At 35.6% G+C, this 25,613-nt stretch overlaps 2 protein-coding genes across 2 annotated transcripts in view; one reads left to right on the forward strand and one right to left on the reverse strand.

Annotated features, from left to right (window-relative positions):
• Positions 1–2,257, reverse strand: part of LOC128993939 (mediator of RNA polymerase II transcription subunit 23) — a 28,047-nt gene extending 25,790 nt beyond the window's left edge. The window contains exons 1-2 of the mRNA XM_054418074.1: positions 2,030–2,257; positions 803–1,041 (exon numbers count right to left, since the gene is read on the reverse strand). Coding sequence (XP_054274049.1) covers positions 803–1,041; positions 2,030–2,074 — 284 coding nt within the window. The 5' untranslated portion in view covers positions 2,075–2,257. The remainder of the gene's footprint in view (positions 1–802; positions 1,042–2,029) is intronic.
• Positions 2,258–3,643: 1,386 nt separating this feature from the next.
• Positions 3,644–25,161, forward strand: LOC128994976 (transcription factor 25). Its single transcript, XM_054419838.1, has 12 exons — positions 3,644–4,079; positions 11,805–11,990; positions 12,879–13,075; positions 15,065–15,156; positions 15,784–15,914; positions 16,705–16,898; positions 17,498–17,717; positions 18,424–18,614; positions 20,445–20,508; positions 21,111–21,290; positions 24,032–24,220; positions 24,968–25,161. The coding sequence occupies exons 1-12, from the start codon at positions 3,936–3,938 to the stop codon at positions 25,094–25,096; spliced, it is 1,917 nt and encodes a 638-aa protein (XP_054275813.1). The 5' UTR covers positions 3,644–3,935; the 3' UTR covers positions 25,097–25,161.
• The last annotated feature ends 452 nt before the right edge of the window (positions 25,162–25,613 follow it).

Raw genomic sequence — 25,613 nt, forward strand, 5'->3', positions numbered from 1 at the left:
GAGTTATATTACCAAAATTTTCCAATATTTGGCTGTTTAAATCAGTAAAGTAACCAATGACAGTAATTTGACATTCAGAGACGTATCTGCCAATCCTAGGTATTATTCTGACAGCCCTCTCCCTACTACGTTGGAGGAAAGGCCAGCACTGCCACTTCCATGCAATTGTGTGTGGCTGCCACCTCGGTCACCTCTTCCTGGTTTTCCTTAAGCCAAGGTGTATGGCTGTCATAGTCAGACTATGCCAATAGGATTAATACCATGGTTGATTAAGTTTAATTGAAGAATTGATAGAATGTCTTTAAACAGCAGAGCATATTCAATAAAAGGTTAAATTACCTGTGTCCGCCGGTCGATCTTAATGTGCTATATCCTATTACAGGAGATGCATTTCGGCAGAATAAATTGCCATCATCAGTCCTTGACAGACGATCGACGCGCGTCTACATGTCCGTAATAACTAAAATAAAAGTAGGCCTACCATGTATTTATTTGTATGTTTTATTCGTGATGTATAGGCCTATATCAATCAAACGTTTCTATCGGTCGAACGGTATGTGTAAAGTTCGTGTACGTGTTTCAAAACTTCAAGACGCACCCAATGGGGAAGATCAAGACCTTATATTAGGACTGATGGTGGCAATTTATTCTGCCGAAATGCATCTCCTGTAATAGGATACAGCACATAAGGATCGACCGGCGGACACAGGTAATTTAACCTTTTATTGAATGTCATACTGTCATACCGATCCGGAACAACAACAAACAACATAAAATGAAGCAGAGAATATTACACACTTACCTGGCTGGTACGATTGAATTTGCCACCATGTGTTCTAAAAGGTTGAGAAGTAACTGGAGTTGGCTATGATTTGTCATGGTAGCGGCCAATGAGAGATACTGTTTAAGCGCAACTTCTTGTTGTTCAGCAGGCAACCCAGCCAACACATTTTGTAATTCTTGCCTGTTCGCATTTTCTGTCTCGGGGTCAGTCTTGTGGACTAAAAAGCAGCTAAAGGCTTCTTCTATGCCCTCAACTTTCTACAACAATAAAAAAACATTAAGTAAGATAAGTCCTAGTTAAGCCAACACCAAAGGCTTGTAAATACATTGGGTAGACTTCCAATGTATCTGTTGGCACAAACAACCGTATGAAAATATTGATTATTCGATTGTTTCATTCGATATATCGTTTGGTTGGTTAGGTTACCTAACTAACCAAACGATATATTAATCAATATTTTAATTTGGTTGTTTGTGCCAACAGATACGGAAGTCTACCCAATACATTGTCCATTACCGAAACTACAAAGTCATTTGGTGGTAGTTAGTGACCACTAGAGAATCATTAAGTTATCTGTACAACCACAGCAACGTTTGTTTACCCAAATCGTCCTGCATAAGTTAATTGTCTATGGAGGAGTTGCAAGTGGTAGGGAAAAAGTCTAGTCAAACCAAACCTAAAGTAAGTTACTAGGATTAGACTGTAAGTTAATTTATTTATTTATACGACAAACAGCCATTGTACATAATCAATTAGACTAAGTAAGGCCGGGTACACTTCTATAGCCTATCTGTTGGCACAAACAACTGAATGAGTAATATAAATCGATAAGTTATAACTTAGGCTATCGATTGTTTAGTTCGATATATCGTTTGATTAGTTAGGTAAGGCTACCTAACCAATCGATATAGCAAACCTAACAATAGAATAATCAATATTACTCATTCGGTTGTTTGTGCCCACAGATATGGAAGAGTACCCGTAAGGCCTTATTGATTGAAAACAAAGCAATCAAAGCAATAACCTATAGGTATGGGATTACAGTGGAGGTAGGGCCAACAATAAAAAATAATCGAATCGATAGTTTCAATCAATATTAGCATAGCCCAGTTAAGAAACTGTACCCGGCCTATTAAAGTTTAATTTAAAAGTTATTCAGGTGATAACTTAGGTCTAGGCTATTTCTAATGGTTCGCTAAATTAATCCTAAATCAATGTTTAACCTGCTAAATGGGTCCTACTTACCAAAATATCACTGACAATAGATGTAATTTGATTGTCGGCACTCATTGTAAAATGTATTGCAAATCCACTAGGTAGTACTGTATAACTTGGACGTTGTTGTTTTGACTTTACATTTTTGAGTTACAAATCTAACAAATCAATTTCTTTGAAACCCTTACATAAATACATGGGTAAAGAAAACAAGTCATTAAATCAAAAGACAAGCCAAGTCGAAAACAACAACACTTTAACACTACAAAACGAAAACACAATCTCAATCACACACAATCAAAACACAAACAAACGCCACCCCAGAGCAAAAACAACCAAACAAAAAACAAATAGCCTGCTAGCCGGTGGTGGGTGCAGTTAGGGAGTTAGGGGAAGTAAAAAGTCAACACAAAAATAACAGCAGCATTCCCATCATAGATTAAAATACTCCCTTAGTGCCTTGCACTGTTAAATATACAAGTAAGCCGCAATTGAAATATCCTGCGTTGCAATTATTATAAAAAAGGCACTATAGAATGACACCAGTTTCTTAAGTGGCAGGTTTTTTGTTTTTTTTTTCAGTTTTTTGTTTTCAATCGATATTAAATAATTCAAAGAATCAAAAGTACAATTTTTGTAACTTAATTTTTTAAATTGCTGATGTGATAAACATTTTATTATGACTAACTGTGAGAACATTAGCTGTTTATTTACATACATTATCCATACATTGTTATTGTTTCTCGATCATATCTATATATTTTTTTTTCTCCACGTATCCTCATACATAGTAAGGAGAAAGTATTGATTTTCTAGTGTTTTAGTTTTAGGGTTCTAAACACTAGCATAACTAAGTTCGAGTTCACACCTTCGGCAATCGGCCCATACGATAATTTAAAGGTCCACTGTACAATAATTTGTTTTTATAGGTCCTGAGGATCAATCAGCTGCTCTATAGCAGCTATAGAGCAGCTGATTGATCCTCAGGACCTATAAGCTGCTGTTCCATTCTCGTTGAAATCTCCCCCGTGGGAACCGAGCGTTATAACACGGCCGCCTTTAACTCCAGGCCGCGGCCATCGAAGTGGCAACGTCGCAAGTGGTGTTTGTAACAGCTGTTTTGTTTGGAAGCAGCTAAATGGTATTTGTGTATTTACGAAAGATTGGTTAGTGGACTATGACAATATTGACTACACTTAAAATGTACAGATATAGATTTTTAATTCATATTGTTTCAGTTTTCAATTCTGTATGTTTTATTTTCAATATTTTAATACATTTATGTTCATAAAATTTAATTTTAATCAATAAAGTGTGAATTAATGAGTTGATGTCAACTGTCTGCCATGTTATCTTATGAGACATCAAGAGTGGATCATTGAGGCATTGAAGCATTGACTATATAACACTACACGATGTAGTGTTATATAGTCAATGATTGAAGGTTCGGTCTTCGGTCCGGTCACTTCTCTCAATAAGTGTATATGTGGCCGTGATTATATACATTTTATCTATCAATGCCCTGTAAAGCTGTCTAATAACTCTATGGATAGAGTGAACCAATAGTAGACAATAGACATTGACTGAAGGAAATTAAGTATCTCTCTCCTCTCTGCTCTATCTGTCATCTCCATCTGTCATCGTCAGTTGATCAAAGTTATGCTGTCAGCTATTTGTTATTGATTCATTCATTCAATGTATCTCGATTGTGCATTAATCGTGATGTATTTTTGAATTTTCGATAGTTGTCTTAAGTCTGATTCTGCTATTTCAGATAATAATAAGTTCTTAGTGAAAAGATCCAAGAATTTGTATTGACTATTAGGAATAATATGTTTCTTGATTAGTGAGATGCAAGTCTTGTCATAACCACAATACCTACCTCATCTATAATTGAAGTAATTGTGGAATGTGCAAATAGTTTTGTATTTAAGTTATGTCATCTAGGGTTCTAAGAAAACTAGGTCTAGGGGAAAAAGACATAACCTCTATAGCTGATGAAGCAAGTGATACAGAGGCTGATTTTTCTAGTTCTGGAGGAGCAAAAAAGAAGCAACTAAATATAAACCGATATGATTTGGTAACTAACAATTAATTAACTTAACATAGATTATTTAACTAGCCTAAGCTTTGATATAATTGGATGTTTCAATAAGTTGTTAAAAGGTAGGTAGGCAAACAGATCTTTAAGAACAAGAATTCCCAACCTAATACATTAAAAACATAGCAGTAACTTTAAACACATTTATAAGTGTAACTGAGCTCTTATTTTCTCACAAAGGAAACACCATTTTTACATTAAATACCTACGTACCTAAGTATAAGCATAGACAAAAAGAATTAAATTTAACTTAGGCTACTTAGACCGACAGCAGTCCTGCGGTTAGCATAAGTTCTGGCGTCCACCACTAGGAGTGCTGTGTAGTTACGGCGCACAATGCTGCAGCATCTGCTGGTAGAATAAGGCGAAGAGTCGGACGACGGCAGTGAATCGAACACTGAGCACTCTAGCGGAATATCACGGACCCTTCCTTTGACAGCCTATATTTATTCTACATATTTGTCTATTATTGATCACTTTAACACGTTCGCTACTGAGCGTCGCATATATGCGACGCCGCGGTCATTGCCACAGACCGAGGTATACATTTGAATCTTACACATAGACCGGCTGTCACTTGGATAACAGTACACACAGACCACGGGCTAAAACCTGTAAAACAGTGATCATTTACATTGTAATACGCTACAATCGTGTTTGTAAATAAATTATTCTTGGTTTTTTGTATTTTTTGTAATCCTTTGTATTGTCGCATATTTGCGACGCCCGGTCTACAGCGAAGACAATAGTGAAATTATCATAGTTTTCTTGAAATAGACTAAACGTCGCATATATGCGACAGTTCATTTTTTTGTGTTTTAAGGTGAAAGTAAGTAAACAAATAAACAGATTATTCAAGAACAGTTTATAACTGAACAAATATAAAAGATACATAGGATAATGCAGCATACATTCTGCATACATACATACAGTGATGCAGAAAAGTAAAGACCAGTTTTTCCAACTATTATATGACGTCACCAATCATCATATCCACAGACCAAGCGACGCAGTTGTGCGTCGGACATCTCTGTAGACCACTGCAGGGAATTCAGTGCCTTCAAATAGACCACTACAAAGATATAAGCATTTTAATAACATTAGAACCCCGACGCAAATATGCGTCGGCAGTCCATTTTAATGTGACTAGCCGACGCATATATGCGACGGCAGTCTATGGGTGGAAACCGGCCGTCGCATATGTGCGTCGCTGGTCCATGTGAATGGAAAATTTCGTACTATTGCAGTAGCGAACGTGTTAAACTAATCAGTTCCTATTTAGGCATGTGAGGAAGGTAGGTCAGACTTTATATGGATTTGTGATTTGTGAGGTGTAGTATAATAGTAAAGGTTGAAATACTGCACTAGCTGAACTTAGGCGTAATGTAGGCCTATTAAAGTCTTGCCAACTTATTTTCAAGCATACACGTATTACGTGCCTTACGTGCACACTGCTCGGTGTTGTTTGTTTGGAATACTGGAGTGAGGCAAAAGTAAGTAAATGCAGCGATTAGCTACTTTTGCTAAAATCAGTGCAAGGAAGCCCAATTTGTCAGGTAACTGTAGGAAAAAATATCTTTTTGGAATACCATTTGTAGCCTAAAGGAACATTAAGTATGTGTAAATAAACGTGTTAGGCCTAATTAAATAATTTGTAACTTCTCAACTGGATAACCTATTTTTTTTTAAATTCTGTTAACCTAACTCATACAATGACTTTACTATTATTTTATGTGGAGTTTCACAACACCTCTATTGTAATACATTTTGTAATATAATTAAATAGTAAATGATCACAACACTCTTCACCCTGGCACTCGTCAATCAGTGATGACACGATCACAGTATTTGCATTGTTGCGGTGGGTGTCTCTATAAGCAGTGCTTGATTTGCGAGGAACGTGGCGAAATGGAGTTTCGATACAGTACCTCTCTTTCCGAAAGATAAATAAAAGGAATCATCAGGTTATAATGGTGTGTACCTCACCCAATTCTTGTCCCACAATAACACATCACAGTAGTTGTATTTGTGAAGGTTAAAGTTATATTTGAAACATGTGCTTAAAAAGCATGTTACCAAGTTTTATAATCAGCTGTTCAATAATCAGTCTTGGTTTTTTCTTGGACGTGTTTGCATCATTTTCAAAATGGTTACAATTCAAGAAAAAACATTTTGAGTTTTTCATTATGACTCAAGTTTATCTTTAATAACCGCCCAGCGTGAGTTTCCGGGGCATTTCAGACGGACTCCTACTACACACCAAAGAGTTTTAAGGTGGTATCGCTAGTTTAAGAACTCTGGAAGTGTATTAAAACGTAAATTCATGGGTCGTGAAAGAGTTCTCTTAGAAACTGAGATGGATTGGCAGATGTAAAAATGGTAAAAAGTTCATATCCAAGGAGATATTGAAAATAATAACTAATTACAACAGCAACCCCTTCAGCTCAGGAATCTGTGTTACAAAGTCATTAGTCAAGGAAGTCTCTGAAACCCCTCCACCACTTTGCCCGACCATCCACCAGAACCTACAGCATGATAGTTCAGTTGCACTTTCTACATCATCTTCTTTTCTGGGGTTTTCCTCTCCAGACACCAAAAATGTACAACAACTGCATAATGTAATATCCGGAATGGAAGAGAAAACGAAGAAAGAAGCTATAGTTACCAGTAACAGTAAAAACACAACTAAAAGCAATTATTTTTTAAGGAAAAGAAAACTACCAACAAATCTAACCTAAAAAATGTAAAATCTCAAGACAACAGGAAGAGCAGAGCATTATTTTATATTCTTTCAGCAAACACCCAGTCTCTAGGTGATAAATTAAATGAAGTAGAGTTATTATTAAACCAAAATAATATTTCTGTATTCTGTGTATGTGAGCATTGGTATTTAGAGGAAAATAAGGACCTAGCTGTTATTGATGGGTTCACTTGTGCTGCTATGTTCTGTAGATCCGTGAAAAAAAGAGGAGGTGTTGCTATTTATACTAAAATTGGCCTAGACTATCGTGAAATTGATGTAAAAGAGTTCCGTATTGAAAATGACTTTGAATGTGTTTGTATTCGGGTAACTCTTGTGAACATAGCCCTTGAGGTAATCATAGTCTCTGTTTATAGAGTACCTAATGGGAACCAACGTCTATTTCTGGAGGGGATCGACAGGCTCATTATAAAGCTGTCCCGCCTTAATCTGCCTATAATTGTATGTGGAGATTTCAATATAGATGTGAACGTGAAGGCTGATCTTCCTCTACAGTTTCTGGACGTACTTAGGTCTTTAAACTGCCATTGCCTTAATCAGAAGCCGACCAGGGAACTATCCTGCTTGGACAATGTCTTCACTGACATACCTATGAGTGACATAACTAGCACTGTCCTCTCACCCCCACTGTCAGATCATAATGCCCTATTAACAACCCTGAATTTGGATAATTTCAACCCAAATAATAATGCCCATGATAAACAGCAAAATTCCAAGGTTATCAGAAGTTTCAGTTTACATAATACAAGCTTATTCAAATCAACTTTAAGCAGCATAAACTGGGATGTGAAGTTAGAGGGCAATTTTAATGATTTTAACAAGTTTTTCTCCACCTTCAAGAATGCTATGGATGTCTGCTTTCCTGAGAAAACTATTACACCAACAGTTGTTAGTAAAAAATCCAAAGCTAAATGGTTCAGTCGTGAATTATCTGAGAAACGTAAGGAGGTAACAAAGTTATATGACTTCTGGCAGTGGGCCCAGAGGTATAATGTGCTGGTTGAAGAGACAAAGCTAAGGTACAAACAAGCTAAAACCAGCTACAAAAAAGCTCTTGCTCATGCTAAACTAGAATCAAATGCTGATTCGATTGCTTCTGCATCCAATCAATGCAAAAGGGCCTGGGAGCTCATTAACAAGTGTAAAAGCAGAGTGATCTCGCCAACTATTGACTCGCTTACACCACAGATTTTCTCTGACTTCTTCGTTGCCTCTATAGATGACATCCGTCACCAAGTTCCACCTTCAGTAGCTGTAGCATCCCAGCTCGCCTTGAAACCTTCTGTCCTTGAGCCAGCTTTGTTTAGGATGAGGCCTGTGTCAAGTGAGGAAGTGGTGAAAATAGTTCATGGTATGAAAAGTAGCAAGTGTCGTGATATCTATCAAATTAGCTGTGATCTAATTAAAAGTGTGCTTCCCGAAATCTTGCAGCCCCTAACATCTTGTATAAATCTTTGTTTACTTTCTGGAAATTTTCCTGAGTGTCTCAAATTTTCAAAAGTAGTTCCAGTTTTTAAGAAAGGAGATTTGTCAAATCCAGAGAGCTATAGACCGATCTCCGTCGTACCAATCTTTTCCAAAATTTTAGAAAAAGCTATGATACACCAAGTGAATTGTTTTTTTGAATCTAATAACTTTTTTTCTAAATTCCAATTCGGCTTCAGAGGTGGTTTGTCAACTGTGGATGCAGTCGGAAGCCTGGTCTCTGCTGCTTTAACAGGTTTTGAAAAGCATGCGGACACACTTGCAACCATGTGTGATCTTTCAAAGGCATTTGACTGTGTTCCGCATGACATTCTTCTTGCTAAATTGGAATATTATGGTATCAGAGGTGTTGAGCTAAACCTTTTTCGCCAGTATTTGACCAACCGCTCGCAGAGAGTTTGTTACAAAAATAGTCTCTCTGATGCAGAGGTGATGAAAAGTGGTGTACCCCAGGGGTCGGTCCTTGGCCCTTTCCTGTTCTTGGTTTTGATTAATGACTTACCATCCTATGTTCCTACACCCTGTAAGTCAATAATTTTTGCTGACGACTCAACTTTTTTTTGTAATGATGTCAATATTGAAACTATTAAGGGTCAGATGGAAAATTGCATTTCTGAATGTAATATATGGTTTAAAAGTAATGGTTTGTTGTTAAATAGTAGCAAAACCCAGTCTATTTTGTTTAGCTTAAGAAACAGGAATCTTAGCTTATCTTATGTGAATGAGAATGTAAAACTGTTAGGAATACATTTAGACTCAAAACTCAATTGGAATTCCCACATAAATAATGTTACAAGTAGACTATCAAGAGTAGTTCATCTTCTTCGAAAACTAAAAACTTGTATACCAAAATCCTACTTGAGAATGGCTTACTTTGCTTTTTTCAATAGCATTATAAGCTATGGTATACTACTTTGGGGCTGTGGCCATGGCATGAAAAGAGTCTTGTCAAAGCAAAAGGAAGCTATTAGAATAATTACAAGTTCTAGTTACCATGCACATTGTAAACCACTTTTTGTCCGTGAAAAATTTTTAACTGTTTATAGCTTGTTTATTTTTAAGTGTTTGTTACATGTAAAAGCAAATCTAGGTTCCATAGCTTTAAGAGGTGAAACTCATGTCCATTTAACCAGGAGGAGACATTACTTAGATTTACCTCAGGCAAGGCTTGCAAAAACACAAGAATCCTTTTCTTATCTTGGTATTAAATTGTTTAACAGGCTACCTCTTGAGTCACACCATGTTAGCATGAAGTCCTTTAAATCTAGTCTAATGGCCTGGCTGCTTGAAAACCCGTTTTATAGCTTGGAAGAATATTTTAAATGTTCCAGAATTAATTTAAGTTTTAGTAATTAATTATTGACATTGACTAGTCTTGCTCTGTTATGTTTACACCTTGTTACCTTGTTTATAGTTATATAGATGGCATTGTTGATCTTTAGATATATATATATATTCACTCTTGTTAATTTATTAGTCTTAGTATCTTGACGTCAACTGTACAAGTGTACAATCTTGTTTCTTGTTGAAATAAATCTTTGAATCTTTGAATCTTTGTAACAATAATGACATGACCCTTCTCAAATGGCCCCCTAGATCCCCTGATCTTTCGGTGTGTGATTTTTTCCATGGAGTTAAAGACAAAGTTTATATACCGCCAATGCCTCAGACGCTTTAAGAGCTCCGTGGACGAATTCGCATGTCGTAGAATCAATCAACCTTGCGATGCTAGCCGGTGTATGGGACAATTTACAGCATAGATTGGAAACTTGCTCCACGGTTAATGGACGGCACATTGAGCACTTATAGGGGTATCTATGAAAAATGTAAGATTTCTCCTTTCTGTTGATATAGTTTATATCCGTATTTGTTTTCCATTAACGTCATTAAAATGTTTTAAAACCTGATGATTCTTTTATAAACGCCCTGTATATTGGCATAAATAGATACAAATAAAATTAAATAGGTTACACTTCACCGGAACTCCTAACTTTTTACAAATCGAGCACTGTCCTTTAAGTAGCCTACTGATGAGTGGGGAGATAACCTCGTCAAAAGCGTAGCATTGTTGTAGTCTATTGCAAGTAGTGTTGCAATATATATCTAGCAATATATATATTAGTCTGCAGCTGTAGTTTCCAAATAAATTATGCTAAAATTAACCAAAGAAATAGAACGTGTAGTAGTAACGTTGAATACACCTCTTTGCGCATTTAACTTATTTCTCCGTATTTCGTGGAAAAGACAAGAGCACCACACCTTTGTGTTAGTGAAAATTTCAACCGGAATAAAGTGTTCAATGGTGAAGTTGAGGCAGTATTACAACTACTTTTCCTACAGTCACCCAACAAAGTTGGCTTCCTTGTACTGTTTATAGTACAGAAAGCTGCTAATTGCTGTATATTTATACTTTGCCATACGGTTTATACTTTGCCGCACATCAGGATTCCAACGAAACAACACAAAACAGCGTGGTTCTATTATGCACGTAATCCGTGTACGCTTGGAAATAGGTTGGCAACACTTAAAGATAATAATACTATGAGCAGCTGATTGACTATTATAACTACGATTTAACCTGTCATTTCGTGTTTATAGTTTCGGTATTTCTGAACTTTCTGTACTTTTCTTTTAAACGTTTTTAAAACATTCCTACGATCTTAATAAACGAGAAAATACCTTTAAAGCATTTTTTTTTCGGCGCGGAAACCACTTCAAATTACAAAAACATACGGAACTATATTCTCAAAACGCGGAGCACATTTCTTGCCGAGGAAAAATAGCGGAGTGATACGGACCGCGGGTACTACTTTCTCTAGGGCACCATTTGTGTTGCCATCTGAACCTAAAAACGTGTTGTATAGTGTTTGAAAGACTAATTATTTATATGCTTTATAGTGACTGTAGGAAAAATATAATGTGTAACACGAGTGAAAAAGGCCTTTGCTGCACTCGAGATCATTGCTCTCAACATTGCTCTCGTGTGCAGCAAAGTGCCACTTTCACCACTAGTTACACAAATAACTATTTAACCAGTGTGGAAAATAGCTTTCAATTATAGGGCTATGACATAACCTTAGGGCTATGACTCATTTATCTATAAAGCTTTTTTTTCATTTGTTTGGCTTGAAACGGTCAGATATTGTATTTGTGAAGGTTTAAGTTATATGTAGTTCTATAATAGTTTTGCCAGCATATCTGGAAAAATGCACACTTAATACACAAACCAACTTCTGTTCTGAATATAAGAAGAATTAAACTAATTTCAAGATCCCGTCCGTAGAACGGTCACACAGCACAGCTAGCACCTGCATACATCCTGTTATCCCTATCGATATCTTGCTAACTGATGATAATTTAGGTCGGATAATCGATACCCTACTGTAATCGACACTTAACCTGTTTAACTAATTGTTTGTTCATCTATTGGGTATAAGTGGTTATTTCTCTTTTGTTAGCTCAATCAACAATCTCACTCCGAATCAGAAGTAAAGGAAGATGATGATCATGAGACAGCTGGTTCCTTAAACGCACAGGAGAACGCAGCAGATTGCAAAGACGCAGCTCGACGAAAGAAAAAGAAAAAGAGGAAGAAACATGGAAAAGTACCCAGTAATGCTCGTAGCAGTGAGGATAATATAGAGGTGATTTTATTTAACTAAAAAGTAGATTGTTAGTGGTTCTAAATTTATAAGAGATTTAGTATAAGAGAATTAGTAAGAGAAAATGCAGACTTTTTCCGTATCAAAAAAAGTACCACCGCCACAGCAAACCTGCAGACTCAAAATGTCCCATCTAAGTCATTCAAGTCAGATTGTATTTTCACTTAAATATCTTCATAAAAATGTCAGCTTTATTCTCCATTTAAATAACATTAGTTTAACGAGAACTTAAGTTTGCTGCTACAGGGAAAGCAAGAAATTGGTTTTTACTTTCTGCTTTCTGGCTACACATAAGAAAAAACAATTCCCTACACTATGTTGTAGTAATGGAGAAAGTTTGATTTTCGCCAACATTTTCATTTTTTAGTATGGTTGTTTGTGTTTATATTTGTTTTGGGTCATATTTTTTAAATTTTTAATGCAATTTTTCTATAAATACTAAATACCCATGAAGACGCCAACAAACCCCCGAAAGATTTTCATTAAATTTATTATGCTATAATCCTTTTAATTTGACACAAAACGATATAGCCCCCATTGCTGGAAAACTTATGTTTCAAAAACTATTTTATCTTTATGTTATTATCCCATTAAAAAACCCAAAATAACAAAAAAGTTGGATTTTTGGGAAAAAGCTCAACCGATTTTGATTAAAGATTAGTATTTCATAATTCTGAAAATTCTAAACAGAATGGTACAAAATATGGTTCTAAAGTAAAAGAGTTTAGTTTATTTTCTAGAGCTACACATTTGACACTTATTACATTTTGAATTAAATGTATTTTATGATAAAATATTTAATTTACGATAAAAAAAAACATTGATTATTATTAAGTCATTGCTTGAAGTGTTTTTTTATTTATTTTGTAGGATGAAGTGGAAAGATCTGTCAGGGAAGTTAACAAACTCCTTGGAGACAGTGCTCAAGTTGAACCAGGCAGAGAAGTAGCTACGGCTAATACTAGCGGATGTAAAAACAGGATCCTGAACATTGAGCATCGACATTTGAACCACAACAATGAACTGAAGAAAATATTTGGATCAAAAATCGTTCAAAACGAGCAAAGGTTAATACACTAATTTTCTTTTAATATTCAAATTCAGTTCACCTTCTTAATCTCATGACCTTTGTAGTTCTAAATGTACGTTGATGATATTTTAAAACATTTTTGCTCTGGTACAGTTATTACATAGAGTGTGAAAAAAATATACCTCCTTTTGAAGTATATAAGTAACTTCATATTTTGAGTTGTTTTGTCTCTGGATCACAGAACGAACTATAAAAGGTATAAAATTACCTGAGTACTGCCAGAGTGATCCTGTTTGTTCCTTACGGATAACACGTTTCGAAGACTAAGTCTTCATCATCAGATCTTGTACAAGAACATTATACCCCCGCCGCAGCAAACCTGCAGACTAAGCGAATTTCCATTTGACTGATTGGATTTACACTGAAATGTCAACTTAAAAATATAACATTTATTCCCTATTTAAATAGAATTAGTTTAACAAGTACTTAGGTTTGCTGCATCAGGGAGGGTAAAACTGTTCTTTTTTTGTAAAATGTTAATAGTTAGTAAGAAATAAAAATATTTTCCAAATTTGATCAAAATATGTTAATAAACAAGCAAACTACAACAGTTTACTTATTCTCCATAAGAATAACATTGGAATTTTAAATTTACAATTTTTTTGAATTTTCTCCATAACCATTAGGCGCATAATAACGCTTCAATATACTAAATTATTTGTTTTTTTAAGCTCTACAAAATGGTTTGAAAAGAAATTGCTAAATTTTATGTTTTTTGGGTAAAAAATAGGAAAAACCTATTTTTACCCCATAAAACCCCCCGTAAACCCCCGTTCCCATGGTCCGATCATGCTGGATCGCGAACTCGTTCGAATAAACGTAGGTTTACACGTTTGTACCAAATTTCATCAAAATCGGATCATTTTTGCTCGAGTTATAGTGCTAACGGACACATATATATATATATATATATATATATATATAAATATATAAATATATAAATATATAAATATATAAATATATAAATATATAAATATATAAATATATAAATATATAAATATATAAATATATAAATATATAAATATATAAATATATAAATATATAAATATATAAATATATAAATATATAAATATATAAATATATAAATATATAAATATATAAATATATAAATATATAAATATATATATATATATGAATTTGAACGGATGGTGTTTTTGGCCTCTAGGAACCTCAAAACGAAAAAAAAAATCGGTCCCGCGTCCAGGTCTTACCATGAGTACTACGGTAATAGCTTATTCCCTATATGGGAAATTCGCTAAAAACACTGTCACTTCGAAAAGGTCGTCAAGAGTTTACATACAAAACACGGAAACATATTATGTACAAACGTGGATGTTTTACGAATAAAAACGAGTAGGCCTACCGACGAAAACTTACAATGTCCGACTGCACAGTTACAGGTGAAGGTCATGACTGTGATGCGGGAGACGGTCGGGCGGTGGACTTTATACCTCTCAGCTCCTTATTCATCAGCTGTATTTGGTTTGTTATAAGAGTGTCATACAGAGCGTTGTAAATCAACCAAAATTCAACCTAACACTTTATTAAATTACAAAATCAGTTTCCAGTCCAACGCTCTGTATGACACTCTTATAACAAACCAAGTACAGCTGATGAATAAGGAGCTGAGAGGTACAAAGTCCACCGCCCGACCGTCTCCCGCATCACAGTCATGACCTTCACCTGTAACTATGCGGTCGGACATTGTAAGTTTTCGTCGGTAGGCCTACTCGTTTTTATTTGTAAAACATCCACGTTTGTACATAATATGTTTCCATGTTTTGTATGTAAACTCTTGACGACCTTTTCGAAGTGACAGTGTTTTAATGTTCTTGTACAAGATCTGATGATGAAGACTTAGTCTTCGAAACGCGTTATCCGTAAGGAACAAACAGGATCACTCTGGCAAGTACTCAGGTAATTTTATACCTTTTATAGTATATAAGTAAATTAATTATTGTTTTAGCAAGAGAAGAGGCGGATCTCGAACCAGGGGCGTGTTGAAAACAACGTGGCTTGTTTCACTCAAGGACAACTGGCCACCCATCGTAAAAACTGGTAACTTTTGTATTAGCTTATTACAAATCTCATTTTGAAAGTAGGCCAATAGCATTTTTTATTTATTTTTTTCCTTTGGCATTTTATAGCTTGGCTAGCTCAAAATAATTAGTCATAGCTTGTTAACACCAAAATAAACAAGAACGAGCTCATAACTCTGCAAACACCAAAATAGCAAGCCCATAGCTCGTCCAACACCAAAATATTTAGCCCATACCTTGGCAAAACTAAAATAATTACCTCAAAGCTTGGCAAACACCAAAATGACTAGTTCATAGCTCAGCAAACCCCAAAATAACTAACTCGTAACAAGGCAAATAAATACAAATGTAACTTGCTTATTATAGCTCGGCAAAATACCAAGCTCATACCTTGGCAGATAGCAAAAAAACTAGCTCACAACTCATCAAATAGCAATTTATCTTACCCACAGCACAGCAAATGGCTACATAATTAACTCAGAGACTGGCAAACGGCAACATTAATTGGCCACTGGTGCCCTCATCCTTTCTTTAGTATTAACTCCTATTAAAGTGACTAGAACTAAGGTCGTCATTAAATTGCTCATCAAAAGCTCCTATAGTTAAATTTATTAAAACATAGGAGTATAGAGATGATGGTTTTTAGGTCTGTCAATGAGCCTGGTGAAGACTGAAAATGGGATAAGCACATTCACCTATGAACATAGCCTAAACTATCAGCAAGTACAAATGAAGTTCCTTGATGCAGTGGAAAGCTTAAATCCTGATAACATTGTAGTAAGTATGGTTAGGCCTATTGTAGTATGAAACAAATAGGAAGAACAGTAGTCTCCGTTCTGCTTGGTGACTTCGGGACCGGAAACTTGTCTGAATAAAGTTTGGATCATCATATAATTTGATTTATTTGTTGTTAATGTTAACAACCTTCAAACAAAGTGAAAAGTCATCTAGTGCTGGCATTATGAATACTACTTAGCTAGTCAAAACAAGTTGCCCTATTGCAATATTCTGGATTGCACGAATAGGTTACTGAAATCTTTGGTATTTATGTACCATCAAACATAAAGACAAAGTCAAAACTTTTACTCAGTGTGGCATGAGAACGTAATTTCTTCATTTTACGAGCTTAAACAATGCTCAAACTTACCCAAAGAATTCAAAGCTAAAAAAAATCAACTAATGAAAAAATCAAGGGTTGGCAAGTAGTTGACTGGTCCACGGCAACACGGAGTACACTAAGGGTGGTGAGAGAGTAGAGTATAAGGAAGGAAATTAACATGGGCATTATGGGTTGCCATGTTGGTGACGAAATAACAACAAAATATAAACAGAAAATCAAAACAAATTGAAGAAATTCCAATCACATGTTTTATTTACAGCAGGGTGAAAATAGAGAAGTTTGCACAATACATACTTTTGGTCGAGTTTTCGACCACGGGCCAGCTCTAGTTAGTAGCTATTATATTTCAAAATTGATCATGATCAGTAAAAATTTGAACTAAAACATTTTTTATCTTAAGATGTTTGAAGCGCATTTCATTGTAGTTGTAGGCTACACATGTTTCAGGCCATAATAAACTCGTCGCCGTACCATGTAGACGCGTTGTTGCAACTGTCCGAGCTCTGTCGTCTCAGTGAGGACTTGTCCATGGCTGCCGAGCTGATAGAGCGAGCTCTCTACTGCCTCGAGTGTGCCTTCCACCCTTCCTTTAACCTGGTCACAGGCACTTGCCGCCTCGACTACCGCAAGCAGGAGAACAGGTGAGTAGAGCTATATTGTCGAGTGGTTAGATAATTTTGTACTTTAACTCCCTAAGACAAAACTTTCAAAGTCGCTATACCCAGACCTACCTCTTATTCTGGTCCACAGCTTTCATTAACAATCAATTTTCTGACCTCCACACATGTCCTGCTCACCTCAGTCTCCTGCTTTTTATCCTTGTTCCAACTTTTGAATGGTGATAAATATCCCAAAATTCTCTACAGTATTTTATTTTCCCCTAATTCTCCAGCCTTCTTATCCTTGAATCGGTCCATATATTTTTCTAGGAAATCTTGTTTTAAAAAATCATAAGTTTCTTTTCCCTTTTTTTAATTAGCGTCTATGTTTTCGATCCATATAGTAATACTGGAAGAATTATTAAGTGGTGGATTTTTTTTGGTACTTTTTAAAGAGTTTTTTATTTGAGTATATTGATGAAATAAAAATACCTGTCTCAAATAATCCTCAAATCCCTAAAATCTAAACTTGTTTCTTGAAACACATAACATGTAAATTTCCCAGTTAAATTAATCATATAATACTGACAATAGGCCCTAAATTGAGCCACAACCAATTATGTTGGTTGTTGATTTTTCAGAGCTCTGTACTTAGCAGTGTTCAAGCACCTGACGTTTGTCGGCGCTCGTGCCTGCTACCGGACCGCGCTCGAGTTCTGTAAACTGCTCCTCTCTCTTGACCCTGACAACGATCCATTGGGAATCGTACTAGCAATCGACTTTTACGCTTTACGAGCTCAGAAGTACAACTGGTTGATACGATTTGCTTCGGACTGGGAACCTACAAGAAACTTGTCTCAGGTTTGAAAGTGTATTAAAAGCTACTTTTTAAAAATAGAAAGATTTTTTAAGAATCACAATAAATTCTTATAAATTGGCAATACAAAGTTTTGGAAACAAAATTTGTACTGTTTATTGAACTGTTGGTTACATGACTCTTAAGGTTTTGTAAATAGGTTTTTCACATCAACACATTCACAACCACATTACCTAAAATACACACGAGTTGGTCTTATAGAAGGCATCGTGATCAATTTAATTAACATAAGAAATGAAAAGAACAGTAACCAAGAAAACGGTTTAGTTTCAAAGGCGGTCTTGATTTTTTCAAACAAAATATCATGTATCTAAAATATTTTGTATTGAAATACCGGTATCAATTTAAGATTTGCTTTTTCGTTCATACAGCCTACAGTATTACTGGTGTATCCTATTGATTGATGTTTGAGCAGTTTTTGTGAGCTTGTAAAACAATTATTATCATTGAAAAACCTGAATTCACGTTTCTACTTTGATACAAGTGGAGTCAAGTATTAATTTACAAATGTAAAAATAAATCATCAAAACATTTGAAATTTTTAAATCTTTTATAGGGTTTTAAAGTGTCTGAATATCCATCATCATAATAAACCTTACTAACTAATAAGTTTAAATACTAACTTTGAACAAATCCAAGTTTTTTAAGCTTTTATAAAAACGCTCAGTACACCATTGTGTATGTGTGCAGTTGCCCAACTTTGCGTTCTCCATCGCCGTGGCTCACTTCCAGCTCGGCCAGGACGTAGAGTTGGCTCACCATCTGCTGCAGAACGCTCTCATCATGTTCCCCGGTGTGTTGTTGCCGTTGTTGTCCAAGTGCGGCGTCCAACCCGACTCTAGAGTTGGCACTCACACGTTCTTCACGACTGCGGAAATCAAGTAAACCAATTTCCCGATTTTTGAAATCTCCATAAAAAATTAAATACTTTAATTATTGTATCTTGAATGGTAACCAAAACAACATATACAGGGTGTTTTTAAAAGAATGCCAGGATTTTAAATGGTAATTGTTTGGGTACTATTCAAGGTAACTAAACGTTTTATATGTCGTTTTTTATGGTAAAAATTGTAGAAATAAGTTAGAAAACAGTTTAAGTTATAATAAAGAATCACTTTTCGACACTGTTCAATGTACTATGTAAATATGTACTAAAAGAATAAAGATTGTTTGAAATGAAATGAAATGTCAAATCAAAGCTAAACTAACTAAGTTTTGTTTCCCGTGTAGCAAGGGAGGAAACTGTGACCTTGGCATGCGCAAAACAGGTGCGGGATGGTAGGCCGTTATTGTGACTCATACGCCTGACGCCAGTTGCCACTCACCTGTACGACGTTAACGGCGCAACAGAAGGCGCAGATTTTGATCTGTGGTTCGCAGAGTTTATATTCATTGCTAATTTTAACTAAATTTAAATCTACTTGATGATAAAGAAACTTGAAGCTGGTTGAGTTTCGTGGCACCGAAGTGTTTTGAAAAGACATTCACCTGGCCAGCTAAAAACAAGCGATGACATAGTCGAAGAAATCCAACAATTCTGCATCAGAAGCCCGAAAAATCGATTGCCCAACGAAGTCTTCAGTTGAACATACCTAAATTGGTCATTTTATGATGTTATCTATAAAAGATAGAGTCTTTGTGCGGAAAAAAAGATTCAGTTAAGACATCAGATAAACCAGCCGATCGCCCTAAGCCTAAGTCGTACAGACTTTGCCAGATTTACGCTCATATAAGATTTATGAAAATCTGAAATTTATGAAATCATTCCGAATTGTATCAAAGAATGAAAAAAAACTTTAATCTTTTCCCTTCAATTTGACGTTTAAATCATTTAATTATCTTGAATAGTCTCCGAGCAACGACCGTTTGAAATTCCGGCATTCTTTTAAAAACACCCTGTATTTTACATGGTGAGGTAGCCTCTGGATCACTAAATTTAAGCTAAATGGTTTGAGTTACCTGGCTTCGTCAAGTGATCCTGCTTCGGTATTACACTACTATAGTTTTGGACTTGAAAATAAGTCCATCTTCAGGTTAACAAATTTACACCTATATTTTACACCTATTAAAAGCTAGATATTTATAACTTTTTTCCCTCGTCACCAATAGTACAAGAGTTTACAATCTGTTTAAGCATTTGTCACACAGAAACTTGACTTATCTGGTTTTGAATAAGTAGGTGAATAATAATAAAAATGTCTTTTATTGGGCTGAATTAGAAAAATTTGCATTATCCAAGCCACACAAAAAATATAAAACTAGTTAATTATAACCAAACAACATGCAAGAATGGATCTGTGTCCTTTGGAGACTCTTATATTGTTTTGGACAATATATATTTAATTTAAATTTTGTTTTGAATGTTGTGATTCTATTCAATTCTAATTGTAGGCTATACTATTTAATGGTCAAAAATGAAGTTTTGCACAACATTTGATTACTTAATTTAGTTTTGGGTATTATGAAACTTATTGGTGTTGAACATTATGATACACATTCACGCTCAGGATAAATGTGGCGATAAAATATTTCTCTTGTCATTTTAAAATGTTGACAGAAACCTATCTTTTATTTCCCACATGCCAACTTATAGGGTTAAAAGTAAAATTTTTCGGACGATAACGTAAGATAATCTTTCTCACAAACTATAAATTGAATATTTATATCTTTTTCGCAGATGTGTTTTAAGTATCCCATTTTAAATGTTTCAGTCAGAGTGCTTCGTTGAAAGTTCTTGTCCAGCTGTATGTTGCCAGATGCTACCATGTGTGGAAGGTAATTTATTGTTTATCTATTAAAATTCATGTTAAAAACCTAAAATTTGAAATATGCCAATTTTTAATTTTAAACAATTTAAATTAGTTATGTTCTTAAATCATTCATTGTTTAAATCTTGTGGTTTATAGTAGTTTTTAAGCAAAGCACAATGTTTCTAAGAAAATAAACAACAACCCTGAAGATAAAAATTATTTTTTAAAAGATCAATTCTTTTTTTTCTATGACGATTTAAATAAATCACTAAGAAAGTTCAGTAATGCAGGTGTACACGGAAGTTAACTTAGAGTCGTGTTATTATTGAGCACACTGTGGAAGCTACCTCCGCACCGCACCTTGATAAAATCTACACAATGCCAGAAACCAAAAACACCTAAAATCCAATGCTATGCAGTTCCTCAAAAGAAGTTCACAAGAGTCATTCTTGACCAGATTTCCGAACGCACATTTAAAATATCTGACAAAATCCTGGAAAGTGCTAAGGCAACCTCCCTTATGTGCCTGTTACAATTATGTTTGTAAACACCAGATCCTTTTTTTCAGTAAGAGATATTTATTTTATTGTTTCATTAAACAGACTTTTCATTGTTGTATATGTGTAGGAGTCAGAGCTGCTCCCGTGGCTGGAACGCAACGTACACGCTGTACTGGACCGAGTAGACAAACAAGACTCATATGTAGCGGACTGTGAGGTGAAGCGAGCCAAACGTTACCCGAAACTACCTCGGAATATCCACCGACACATTGTCCTCTCTGACTACAAGGACGTCACCTTCAGTGAGGTACAGCAGACAACAGTACAGAATTAATGGATAGTAATTGGCTATTCAATGACGCACAACTATTTCTAACCTTTTATCTATCCATGCCTTGCAACCGTCAGGGCCGATTTACCGAATAGGCACGGTAGGCACGTGCCTAGGGCGCTAGACAATTGGTTTTTTTGAGGGGCACCAAAAATTGGAAAATAAAAAAAATATTTTGTAATTGTATTTACATGCGATCGCGGTAAACCTCTGATAATCCCACGTGGCCGTGTTGACATCATTATCGTCTTCCACGATCGCGGCAAATTGTAAATATTTCCCGGCCAGGTCCAAATTCACCAACATTTTTGGGGTCGTTTCTAATGTCCAAATTCACCAACTTTCTACCTTTAGCAGGTACGATATTTCTCCCGGCGGGCGGGGAAGGAATTCCCTCCGAATAGTTTGCCATCGCCTGCTCCGTCTCGTCTCGGCGAGAGTGTACTGTAACCTAACCTAACCTAACCTAACCAAACCTAACCTAACAGCTGCCTGAAACAATCACAGCTTAAACAGTACTATTAGGGCTAAGCAGTACACTCTCGCCGAGACGAGACGGAGCAGGCGAGTGCAAACCATTCGGAATTCCTTCCCCGCCCGCGGGGAGAAATATCGTACCTGTTCCAGGTAGAAAGTTGGTGAATTTGGACATTAGAAAATTTGGACATTAGAAACGACCCCAAAAATGTTGGTGAATTTGGACAGACATAATTATTGTCTTCCATGATCGCGGCAATATGAACATATAACGCGGTCGTGAAGAGATTATCGTCGTCTTTCGCGATCGCGGCAAATTCTAAATATTTCCCACGGTCGTGTGGACATTATTATTGTCTTGCGCGATCGCGGTAAAATTCTGATAATCCCTTGCGGCCGATTGTGATCCTTCGGTAATGTAGAGATCGTAATCGTCTCTTGCGGTCGTGAAGACGTCGTAATTGCCTCCCACGATTGCGGCAAAATGTTGATCATATCCCGTAGTCGTGTGAAGATCATCATCGTCTTCTGCGGTCGCGGCAAAATTCTGACTGTTTCCCGCGGTCGACTAGAAATTATCATCGTCTTCTGCAATCGCGGTAATATTCTGATCATCCCTCTCGGCCTTGTGTAGACATATTATCGTCTCCCGCGGTCATGTAAAGGTCACTGTTGTCATGCGTGATCGTGGTAAATTGACAATTCCAGGTAGAAATACAACATTCATGCATAATTCCCGGATTACCCGGTGGTGGTCAACCTTTTATATGGTTGTCCCGTAAGTAAACAGCCAAACTCTATGGGTCTTCCAAAATGGTTCTATGGGTCAATATAAAAACAAAATCGAGAATAGCATTTTTTTCTAAATTCGCTTCATTAACCAGATATTCGCCATTTCATTTATTTCACATTAACATTTTTATCTTTAAAGTTTTTCAACCGATCTTTATGAAACTTGGCATAGATGATATAGAGAGAGACCCATGTAAAAAAAATTAACCTTGACTTATACAATTTCAAAATGGCGGTCATTTATTTTAATTTTTTAAACTCAAATTCCTAAAAAAAAAACGGCAGATTTTATGAAAAAATGACTAAAACACTTTTATTTGGCATTTTTAATTCCCTTTCTTTAATTCCCCTTTTTTAATTCAAACGATTCCAAGTTCAAAAAGATCGAATCAGAAATAGCTGAAATATTACGATTTTTAGTTGTAAAATGGGGTAGAAAAAGGTTAAGCTAGTCAGGTTTGTCCCATTTTACAACTAAAAATCGTGATACTTCAGCTATCTCTTATTCAATCTTTTTGAGCTTGGTATTGTTTGATAGGGAATTTAAAATTCCAAATAAAAATGTTCTTGTCGTTTTCTCATCAAATCTACCATTTTTTTGTAATTTAAGCTTAAAAAGATTTAAATGGCCTCCATTTTGAAGATTTATGATGAATCAAAATGATTGTTTCTAACATGGGTGTCTGTTACCTTAACATACATACCAAGTTTCATAATGATCGCTTGAAAAACTTTAAAGATAAAAATTTCATGTGAAAAGAAAAACAAAATGGCGAATATCTGGTTCACGAAGCCATTTTGGGAAAAAATGTTATTCTTGATTTTTGTTTCTTTTTACCCATAGAACCATTTCCTGGAGTTTGGCTGTTTACTTACGGGACACCCTGTATATTTCAAAGGGGCGCTACTATTAGTTGTGCCTAGGGCGCTGACATTGTCAAAAACGGGCCTGGCAACCGTTAGTGAAGAAAATGATTGAATACGTTTTTGAAATAAGCAAGAACTCTAATTTATCCTCTTGGTTAACTTACACGTTAGAGTGTTTGTTTTAAAGAAGCTTCAACCCCTAATACAATTAGAAGTTAATTGGCTGTGGTAAAAGACTAAAGTTTCCTAACTAAGTTCTGTGTAACTTCACTTTTAACTTTAAAAGTTTTGGAGACACATTTTGGTGGACAAACTTGTGAAAGAAAAATAGTGGCTATACATCACCTGCTAAAATTGTTTAGTCTTCCACTAGATTGCAAAACAAATAAAACAACTGTTATGGAACAAAAAATCTGCCTAACAAATCGAGTTCATTGCAGTTTGGTAATCTATTACATATTGAAAAATCTAACTCTCTAGATTTTTACCTTCTGGATGGGAAATGGTACCAATTGACCCGGATAGTTGGAGTTATACAGTTTGTAATGTATTGAAATAATAATGACTTGTGTCTGTGGCAGTTGTCGCAAAGTCCGGTGCTGAGTTTCGACCCGTTACCTCCAGTGGATTCCATCAACCTGTACAACCGACCGCCCCGGTTACTTTACCATGATAATGGAAATGCTTTCTCCGTTTTCCTGCGATCTTTCATGCCCAACTTCAATGTGAACGCTCCAGCATCAGACGGTGATGAAGTTGAAGGTGGTGAGGTAATGATCAGTTTTCTATTCCTAAACAAGCATGGGTGACGCTCATTGTCTGACATATAGTCAAGAAAGCAAAGTTGACGCCACATCATTGTTTGTACAGATTGTTGAGATTTGGCATTCAATGATTCACACAGGACATGTTTAATTGTTTTAAAGATTATTTGAAGGTATTTGATGATAGGTATTTTGAAAAGTTATACATTTTTAAGAAATTATTAAAAAGTAACTGTCCTAACCTGATTTGACTAGTACCCTAACCTTCAACGATTTTAAAGGTGAATAATAACTTAACTTATGAATTAAATACAGAAAAAATAGTTAGCTGACTTTACAATTGACTCACCGAGTCGGTCCTTTTATTGTGCATCCGTGCAATAGGCCACTTCAAATGCTGTGGCAAGAGAGACACCAAGAAAGGTTGCTGATATTTAGTTTATGAAGGTTGAAAGAAAATTGTTGATCTAGGGTTGAAATTCAGTTTTTGTATGTGCCATCACTTGGAGGATAGATGCAGAATTTTTGCCTTTACATTGGCACACAGTAGTTTTATTAATTATTAGCTGATAGTGAACATATTTTTTCAGCATCATTTGTTATTCTTAAATACCCAGTCAGCTTAAGATATTTGGTTGTTTTCCATGGTAAGAACCATTTGATTGTGACATCAGCATATCGCTAAATGATTCATATTATAACTCGTGTATCGACTAATTGACTTGTTCCACTTCTATTGTTTCCCGTACCCAGGGCGCCGCAGTTGACCTGAGGCGCAGCATGACGTCCCTGCTGGATGCCATGAGAGACCTGCTTTCTAACATTCACATGCCTGATGGACCTGCAGAAGGCGACATTGACTCTGATGAGGAACGCCCATGAGCCAGTGTTTGTGTATGTGTGATTAAATCATATGTCGTTAAATATATTACAGTTTGTTCATTTAATACTGGTTCTTATTCACCTGGTAAATTTGGTAAGTGATGTGAACAGAGAAATAAAGAAGAAAATTGTTGGAGTAAAACTGTTTTTGTTTGTAACTGATGGAGTAGTTGAAAATTACTTGGAGCTTAATGCTTCTTTTATATCTCCAGGCAATTTTTTTAATTTTTTCAAAATTTTTTATTCTTAATGGTGATTTTCCTATAAAAACTAATAAAATTACGGGGAAAAAATTTCTCGAAAACGGCCTTAAGTATTTTGATCAAAATTTAGTATGTTTAGTCCTTTAAATTCTGAACAAAATGGTTCAAATTCCATTTCCGTAAAAATTACTGTTTTAAATTTACTGTAACTTATGTTATTTCTAGGGGTCTATATTTAGACTAGAGGGCTTGCTTGGGTGGGGATTCTAATAGACAATGATACAAAGTTGTATTTTCGGGAATCCTTGGCCCCG

Source organism: Macrosteles quadrilineatus, unplaced genomic scaffold, assembly GCF_028750875.1.
Source record: "Macrosteles quadrilineatus isolate MER2022 unplaced genomic scaffold, UCM_ALF_1.0 Scaffold_5__1_contigs__length_97177068, whole genome shotgun sequence".
Taxonomy (NCBI): Eukaryota; Metazoa; Arthropoda; class Insecta; order Hemiptera; family Cicadellidae; genus Macrosteles; species Macrosteles quadrilineatus.

Coding starts and splice junctions, on each gene's coding strand:
- LOC128994976 (XM_054419838.1), top strand. CDS start 3,936: ATGTCATCTAGGGTTCTAAGAAAACTAGGTCTAGGGGAAAAAGACATA. Junction 15,157..15,783: donor GCCACCCATCGTAAAAACTG/GTAACTTTTGTA, acceptor GATGGTTTTTAG/GTCTGTCAATGAGCCTGGTG. Junction 15,915..16,704: donor TAAATCCTGATAACATTGTA/GTAAGTATGGTT, acceptor CACATGTTTCAG/GCCATAATAAACTCGTCGCC.